The sequence below is a fragment of the Trachypithecus francoisi genome, unplaced genomic scaffold (assembly GCF_009764315.1).
Source record: "Trachypithecus francoisi isolate TF-2019V2 unplaced genomic scaffold, Tfra_2.0 Lachesis_group4, whole genome shotgun sequence".
In the NCBI taxonomy this organism is placed as follows: Eukaryota; Metazoa; Chordata; class Mammalia; order Primates; family Cercopithecidae; genus Trachypithecus; species Trachypithecus francoisi.
In genome coordinates this window covers 19,303,080-19,311,793 of record NW_022681469.1, presented here as the reverse complement: position 1 = coordinate 19,311,793, position 8,714 = coordinate 19,303,080, and the positions used below count along the sequence as shown (strand labels likewise).

The following is an 8,714-nucleotide window of genomic DNA, read 5'->3' as shown; positions in this document are numbered from 1 at the left end:
AGGATGCCCCGGGTTGGAGTGCAGTGGCATGAACCTAGCTCACTGTAGCCTTGAACTCCTGGCCTAGAATGATCCCCCTGCCTTGGGACTACTGTAGTGAGCCACCGCACCCGGCCAGGACACTCTTTGAGCAGCAATTGCTTTCTTACTCACTGTAAAATCTTGTTCTCAAAATTGTTGGCTCTCACAACATCTCTACAAAAAATTTTGAAAATTAGCTAGGTGTGGTGGCTCATGCCTGTAGTCTCAGCTACTCGGGAGGCTAAGGTGGGAGGATTACTTGAGTCCAGGAGGCAGAGGCTGCAGTGACAGCCATGACTGTGCTACTGCACTTGAGCCTGGGTGACAGAAAAAGACCCTGTTTAAAAAAAAAAAAAAAAGGGTTGGCTCTCAGAAGCACTGCTGTTCGAAGTTCTGTCAGTCCAAATAAAATAGCCCTCTCCTACCTGGAGAACCTAAGTCACATGACAGAGACACAGGATCCACTGATGACCTGGTGCAGCGCTTCGGATAAGAAGCTCTGAACACAAACACCCCATTTATCTCATCTTGTTTCTAGAGAAACAGGGGCCCTGAGTCCACCGTGTGAGTCAGGCCTGATGAAGAGCCCTTGACACAGCCCTGTACAGGCCTGCAGAAACTCGGGTCACTCACATTTCACCTCAACCCACCCCCCTTCCTCCAGGTCCTGGGACAACTCTTACCTTCACTTGGAGGCTGTGTGGGCCCTCCCTGCAATGAGTCGGATGCAGGTCTGTCCCTGGAGTCCCAGGCCGACAGGGGCAGGACACAGTGCTCTACCCTTTGCTGGGTTGAAACAGCAATATGTGGTCCATCCTATTTTTAAGCTCTAGCACCATGTCACTAAGGGCTTTGTAACATTAGACAAGTTGCTTTGCTTTGGGCCAGCTCTCTGTACACCGGTGATATCAACTTCCCCCAGGGTGACCTGTGGTGGAAGAAGCCACCAGAGGTCACCAAGGGCATGTGCTGCCACCTGTGGCCAGGACTGCAGCCCTGTGAGGTGGGTGAGGGGCCGCCACAGTGATCCTCTCTGAAGCGGAAGGATGAGGGGATGGGGCTCTGCCTGGCCTGGGGCGCCAGCCGTGGGGCTTACCTGGCTGAGATTGAGCGGCTGCTGCTGCTGGAAGTGGGGGCCTGGCCGCTGCTGCCGGTAGGTGATGGCTCCAGATGAGCTCCCTGAAGAGTGACCGCTGGTGGAGGTCACGTTGCTGGAGGACTTGGACTTGTAGGAGGACGAGTGGTGACTGGTGTTGACTGTGGCAGGAGGAGAAAGAGGTCAGATGGGTAGCAGGGTCCCGGCTGCCCAGAAGATGCTACCCCACCAGGGAAAAGTGGTATTCCAGGAAGAAACATGTGCCTGAAGCTGGGCAATCACAAATCAGCCTCATCTCCTCTGGACCCACTAGGACTTTGCTTTGACTCTGGATGCAGTGGGGCTCTGGCTCACTCGCTTGGCTGGGAGGGTGGACGGGGCTGTAGGAGGGGATGAAGAAGGGAAAGCAGAAAAGAATCAGGAGAGGCAAGGTGGGCCGGCAGCCTAAGGCCAGGCCCAGTGCTGCTCCTCTGGCAGGTGTGACTTCCAGCCTCTGGAAAATGGGTGGGAGAGATCTGCTATAATTTGAATGTGTTCCCTGAAGTTCTTGTGTTAGAAACTTAGTCCCCAATGCAAGTGTTTAAGGTGGGGCCAGTAAGGGATGTCAGCTTCTGAGGGCAGAGCCCTCACGAGTGTATGACCTATCAGTGCATTAATGTTGTTATCTCGGGAGTGGGTTAGCTATTGAGAGATTGGCTTTTTTGATGAAAACAAGTCTGGCCCCCTCACCCTCATGCTCTCTTGCCCTTCTGCCTTCTGTGCTGGGAAGATGCAGCACAAAGGTCCTTGCCAGATGCTGGCACCCTGTTCTTGTACTTCTAGCCTTCAGAACTGTGAGCCAAATAAACTTCTATTGATTATAAATTACTCAGTCTCAGGTACTGTGTTACAGCAATACAAAATAGACTAAGACAGGATCCCTGCTTGGTCCCCACCGTGGGTGACTGTGGGTATCAGAGGAGACAGTGTCTGTGGTGGGACATAATGAACTACTAGAAGCTAAAATAACCCTAAGAGTCACCTGGTCTAGTTACCTGCCTCTAGGCAGGATGAGACTAAGTCATCCAGGAGTGGCCCTGTGAGCCAAACACAGCCAAGCACAAAATGGCTTCCATGTTATTGCCAAGGGGGCTGAAGAGTGGAAGAAACACTGTGACCCACCAGAGGTGACCTCATGGTCAGCAGGTGGCTCCATCAACACTTCCCAAATGTAATTCCTGCATCTTGTTCAGTGCAGACTCTGGCCAGCAGCTCTGGGAGGCCTGAGCATCTGCATTTCTGACAAGCTCCCAGGGAGTGCCAGTGCTGCTGGGCAGTGGACCACGCTCTGAGTAGTCAGGGGCTCTGAGAGAGGCAGGTTGAACCCTGAGCTGGATGGCTTCCATGTTACCCAGCCAGAGAGCCACAGGAGCCTCTTCAGAGCCCAGTGGTTTTAACTCATCCAACAAGTATTTTCTGAGCTCCTGCTGTGTGCTAAGGACAGTGACTGTGTACCACCAGGGACGGGGGTGGCAGGGAGAATGCTGAAAGTGTGAATGAGGAGGAGGCATCACAGATCACACAGATGAGGTGGCGAGGCCAGAGGATAAACCAGGTGAAGATGCTGACAGGCAGGGACAGCCCAAGTCCAGGGAGGCCACCAGAACAGGACAGGGCAGGACAGGGCATGAGTGTCCAGCCCAGCAGGGGCAAGAGCCCCACAGGGCGAGAGTTCTGCTGCTGAGTGGGGGTCATCTCCCCACCTTGGGTGGTGGAGCTCTGCAGGCAGGACCATCGCCCCTTGATAAAAGCTGAAGAGATGCTTTACTACCTCAGCTCTCCTCCAGAAGGGGGCCGCCTAACACAGTGCAGTATTAATACAGACCGAAGTGAAATTTCAAATCAAATGCACCCAGATGCACAGCCATAGCCCTTCATTAAATGCAAGCACTTTTGTAATGGCAAAAGCAACAAACAGACCCAGACTGGTGAGAAGATACTGGCTTTTTTTTTTTTTTTTTTTTGAGATGGAGTTTCAGTCTTGTTGCCTAGGCTGGAGTGCAATGGTGCGATCCCGGCTCACTGCAACCTCTGCCTCCCAGGTTCCAGCGATTTTCCTGCCTCAGCCTCCCGAGTAGCTGGGATTACAGGCACCCGGCACCACGCCTGGCTAATTTTTTGTATTTTTAGTAGAGATGGGGTTTCACCACATTGGCCAGGCTAGTCTCAAACTCCTGACCTCAGGTGATCCACCTGCCCTTGGCCTCCCAAAGTGCTGGGATTACAGGCATGAGCCACTGTGCCTGGCGGACATTGGGCTTCTTTAGGAGCAAACCTGCATAATAGCCTAGGAAAGTGTGGCAGGGAGAAAATTCCAGACACCTTTCTCTAACTTCAATGCCGATGGGAGCAGAAAAAGACGGCTTTAGTAAGTGAAGGCTACGACAAAGCAGCCTGAAGACTGTGTGGTTTGTTTTGTATCGTTAGAAACCATAGTTACAACAAGCATTGCTTCTGTTCCTTAAAAGCTAAAGAACAGTAGAGTTAATGGAAAAGAAAACATCTTCCAGGTGGAAAGACAGGCAGATGGTCCCCCACCAAGAAGGGGAGGGCAGACCAGGGAATGAACAAGAGCCTGGTGCTGGGGCCGGGGGCTGTCCCGCCTCCTTGGGCAACCAGTCCTGCTGAGGTGAGACGTGCACAGAGACAACACTGATTCTTTTTTTGAGATCGAGTCTTGCTCTGTCTCCCAGGCTGGAGTACAGTGGTGTGATCCTGGCTCACTGCAACCTCTGCCTCCCAGGTTTAAGTGATTCTCGCGCCTCAACCTCCCGAGTAGCTGGGATTACAGGCATGCACCACCACGCCCAGCTAATTGTTTTTTTTTTTTTTTTTTTTTTTTGAGACAGTCTCGCTCTGTCGCCCAGGCTGGAGTACAGTGGCATGATCTCAGCTCACTGCAGCCTCTGCCTCCCGGGTTCAAGCAATTCTCCTGCCTCAGCCTCCCAAGTAGCTGGGACTACAGGCACCCACTGCCACGCCCAGCTAATTTTTGTATTTTTAGTAGAGATGGGGTTTTACCATATTGGCCAGGCTGGTCTCGAACTCCTGACCTTGTGATCCGCCTGCCTCGGCCTCCCAAACTGCTGGGATTATAGGCATGAGCCACTGCGCCCAGCTGCTAATTTTTGCATTTTTAGTAGAGACAGAGTTTGACCATGTTAGCCAGGCTGGTTGTGAACTCCTGACCTCAAGTGATTTGCCTGCCTCGGTCTCCCAAAGTGTTGGGATTACAGGCATGAGCCACCGTGCCCAGCCATGGTACTGATTTTTAGTCTAAGAACCAGACTGAGGAAGGCTTTCCCCAGGAAAAAGCGAGCACATTTTAAGACAGAAAGGTAATGAGTGACCTCCTTGCCACTGTCCTTTGTTGATCTGAGCACTTTATGTGTTGGATCTTGTACTCAGTTATTTTTCTTCATTAAGTTTCTGGAATGTGCTTGAAATATTTTTATTACCTTGACTTTCCATGGAGGACAGCTAAATCCCTTTTTTTATTTTGAGATGGAGTCTCGCTCTGTTGCTCAGGTTGGAGTGCAGTGGCGCAATCTCGGCTCATTGCAACCTCCGCCTCTTGGGTTCAAGCGATCCTCCAGCCTCAGGCTTCCGAGTAGCTGGGATTACAGGTGCGTGCCACCAAACCTGGCTAATTTTTGTATTTTTTAGTAGAGATGGGGTTTTGCCATGTTGGCCAGGCTGATCTCGAACTCCTGACCTCAGGTGATCTGCCCATCTTGGGCTCCCAAAGTGCTCCGATTACAGGCGTGAGCCACCATGCTGAGCTGAGGACAGCTATATTTCTGTGATTTATATTTTCTGGAAACCTTGCTGTACTTTAGGATTACTGCCTGGTGACACTGAAAAGTGTAAGGAAGCCCTAGGAGAGGAAAGATGAAATAACTGAGTATGGGAAAGAGCTTTGGCCAGGGAATCCGGTCAGCCGCCAAAATGCAGCACTGTCGTTCCACAGAGCCCCAACTCTAAAGCTGTTCATATTTGAGGAAGCTGCCCAAAGTAGGGGTGTTCAAAGGATGAATCAGGTAGAATGTTTCATATTAAGGGAGAGGCAGCAAGAACATATTGTAAGATGTCCAAAGACAGGTCTACACCCCATGTTCAGACGCAAGAATTCGGAGCATTCATTTTGGGGTCTGAGCATCTTAGGTGAACCGGAAGGCTCATACCATCTCAGTGAAGTATCCTGTGGGTGGTTAGTGTAAAAGGAGAGAATCTGGTCATTCTTGGGGCAGAGAGTGCTAAATATTAATGAGCCACGCATGGAAACGACCAGGCCCTTGATTGAATTCGGTTGGATCAATTCTATTACAAATCCCAGGGCGATGAAATCAAAGTCAAAGAGGAGATGCCTGAGGCTGAAGCCCAGCAGGAGAGAATGCTGATTAATTGTTGATTAAGAGAGAAATGTGCCTCTAGAGGTCTCAGCCTCTCAAGAAGGTCAAAGGAAAACCGGAAACCTGGGGACAGGAGATTCTGGTGCACACTGCAGGTGGAAGGGGGCCTTCCTGACCCCAAAACCCACAGAGCCCCCTGCTCTGAGTGAAGGGTGAGCTGCCTCAGTGGGGACAGGCGCAGTGGGTGCAACTCAGAGGCCGCAAATCCAACCGTGCATTAGTGCCCGGGGCCCCTCCCACCCCATCTACTGAATCAGAATTCCTTGGGTAGGTGTGGGAAATCCGCAATTGGTATTCTTAGCAAGCTTCCCAGGACTCCAGAGCCACCTGGCCCTGGCTGAACAGACCTGCATTTGGGAATCAGGGCCTTGCGACCCAACACTGTGCCCAAGCCAAACCCGTTAGACTCCAATGTCCCCCAAAACCTGGCGGATGGAGGGATTTTTGTGGACTCAATGTAGAAAAAAAAAATAGAGAGCTGCAAACACTGGCTCTGCAGAGCCTGCTTCTCACCTTCCGCAGCCACACTGCTACTTTGTTGGGGGAAGTCCCACTCCTGCTCTGCAGCGGGTTGCTGGGCTCTGCTGCGCATGTCACCTACTTCTATCCCAACTTCCTGGGCATTTTGTGGTAATGAGATTTGAGGGAGAAACACTGAGCTCGAGGCATCAGCGAAGGGGTCAGGGAATGTTAGCTGAAATGGGCGTGATGCAACCCTGATGCTACCGTCAGCATGGGGACAGGAGATGGGGGTTGGGTCAGAGCTTGCCAAGCTCTCAGAGGACGAGAGCCCCGAGTAAGGGAGGACGTCCTGAAGGGGACCAAGAGATTAAAGTATAACAGTAACTCCTCCTGTGGTGACGGACAAAGCGACAATGGGCTAATGCTGAAGGTCAACCTCCTAATGTGCACTTTGGAACAGTGAGGAAACATTCTATAGAGTTTTCCAGTCATGCCTTGTCCAGCTACTCTCCATGATCCCCTGTCCTGAGAACGGCTACAGCGGCCTTGTCTGCACTAGGTGAGTTGCGGGGCGGGTTGCTTACAGCACAGATAAGCTCTAGGGCCAGACCTCCGGGAGGCCCAGCCACATGGCTCTGGGAAGGCTGGTCATCCCCTCTGTGCCTCCATTTTTAACCTGGAAAACTGGGAAAATCATGGCAGCTCCAGGTAGGGCAGTGATGAGGATTGAACAAGTTAACAGGTGTAGAACGCTTAGTATCTGGCATCTAAGGGCTTAGGTATTGAGTATCTGGCATTTAAGTTTTTAGCTACTGTTGGTGTCATTATTGAACTGTGTCTCCTGGTTAAAGCTGAGGCTCAAAAAATAGGTGTCTTGGCCAGGCATAGTGGCTCACGCCTGTAATCCCAGCACTTTGGGAGGCCAAGGCGGGTGGATTGCCTGAGCTCAGGAGTTTGAGACCAGCCTGGCTAACACGGTGAAACCCCATCTCTACTAAAATACAAAAAGTTAGCCAGGTGTGGTGGTGCATGCCTGTAGTCCCAGCTATTCGGGAGGCTGAGACAGCAGAATTGCTTGAAGCCGGGAGGCGGAGGTTGCAGTGAGCTGAGATCGTGCCATTGGACTCCAGCCTGGGCGACAGAGCGAGACTCCTCTCCGAAAAACAAAAAACAAAAAAACAGGTGTCTCTCCAAGCTGGGACAATCAATTCTGGTCTCCTGGAAATGGGACACTGGGAGCCTGGGAGCTGCTGGCTGTGAGTTGGGTGAAGGCAGCTTCAGAGAGCAGGCATCTGGCCCCCAGGGCTCAGGTCCCAGGGATTCTGGCTCCTGCCCTGCCTGGGATTTAGTTGTTGAACTTCCCCTTAGCCCTGCATCCTTCCAGTAAGTTGTTTGTCTTAAGCCAGTGTAGAGTTCACTCTGTTGCTTCCAAAAGAAACTTCCTAACCCCAACCTGAGAAGGACTGAAAGGCTGAGAGCCACAGGAGGGGCTGAGTATGGCGGAGAAACAGCAGCGCATATCCTGGCCTAAGAGGGCTGAGGGAGCCCTGAACTCTCCCATGCTCTGGGCGCTGCAGCTGGGGTAGCTGCTACTGACTCTACCTTGGCCTGTGTGCATCACTGGACCCCAGGGAGCTGAGGAAGGCTGCTTTCCTGACTTTTCCAAGCCTAGGATGGTTCTGCAGCTAAAGGTGTGTATGAGTATTGAACGCCACTGGCTGGGGAAGGGCAGGCACCACACGAGGAATGCCCCTGCTCGCGAGGGCACAGGCAGCACTCCCGCATATGGAATGAGTTCAGTCTGCAGCTTCGAGGTTTGCACAAACATGTATTTAAGGAACTTAAATGATACAAGACAAATGCTATCCTTTGCAAATCTTTAAACTTAAAAATGTGTGCTGCATACAGCTTTAAACAATATTTAAAGGATAGCTGAGCTGAAAAGCGTGCAGCTCTCTCTAAGGAATCCTGGCTCCTGGTGTGAATGACTTCGGGTGCCTCCCAGGGCCTTTGGTTACTGCTAGAGAATGTTGCTTCCTGGCAGGGTTTCCACCAAAATATTTGCCTGGGTGGAAAAAGATGGTTTTTGGAGAGAGATGTCCTTGTAGCCCTGTGGAAGGGACAGCTTCATTTTCTTTTCCTCAGAGAGGTGCCTAATTTTGGGAGGGCTCCAGCCTGGTTCTCTGTCCCCAGGTCACCAGACCCTAGCAGTAAGTACACTCTGGCCCCTGTCAACCAGAATGCTCGCCCTGTCATGTGGCACTGCTGTGGCTCCATTTTTCCCAAAGGTAAGGTCTCCTTCCGAGAGAGCACAGTGTGAGCTGTGTGCTGCTTGTGTGTCTTTCTTGTGGAGCAGCCAGGACACCGTGGGCACCACGATCCCCTGCCCCCAGGCCCACAGGAACGCTGGCTCTGACGTCAAAGCTGCTTGGAGGCTGCATTGTCACGATGGTACTGTTGGGGACAGACCAGGACTTGAAAACGGAGATGTTTTAGCAGGGTGCTGAGAAGCCGCGTTTCACAAGCATTTCTTCAGAGGAAAGGTAGCTGGGGTAACTCCAAAGTCAGGGAAAAAGAACTTCCGATACAAATGTCGGAAAGGGTGATGCTGCCTTGGGTTGGGAAGTGGACGGCAGGGAGCATGAGCCTGCAGCTGTCACCATCTCCCCTTCAGGCAGAGCCTC

At 51.9% G+C, this 8,714-nt stretch overlaps 1 protein-coding gene across 8 annotated transcripts in view; it reads right to left on the bottom strand.

Annotated features, from left to right (window-relative positions):
• Positions 1 to 8,714, bottom strand: part of HIPK2 (homeodomain interacting protein kinase 2) — a 221,726-nt gene that overhangs the window by 12,371 nt on the left and 200,641 nt on the right. For 6 of the 8 annotated variants that reach the window (XM_033193363.1, XM_033193360.1, XM_033193362.1 and 3 more), the window contains exon 14: positions 1,118 to 1,278. In XM_033193363.1, coding sequence (XP_033049254.1) covers positions 1,118 to 1,278 — 161 coding nt within the window. Of the gene's footprint in view, positions 1 to 704; positions 808 to 1,117; positions 1,279 to 8,714 lie in introns of all 8 variants that reach the window. The other 2 variants (XM_033193358.1, XM_033193357.1) reach the window with 1 other exon arrangement.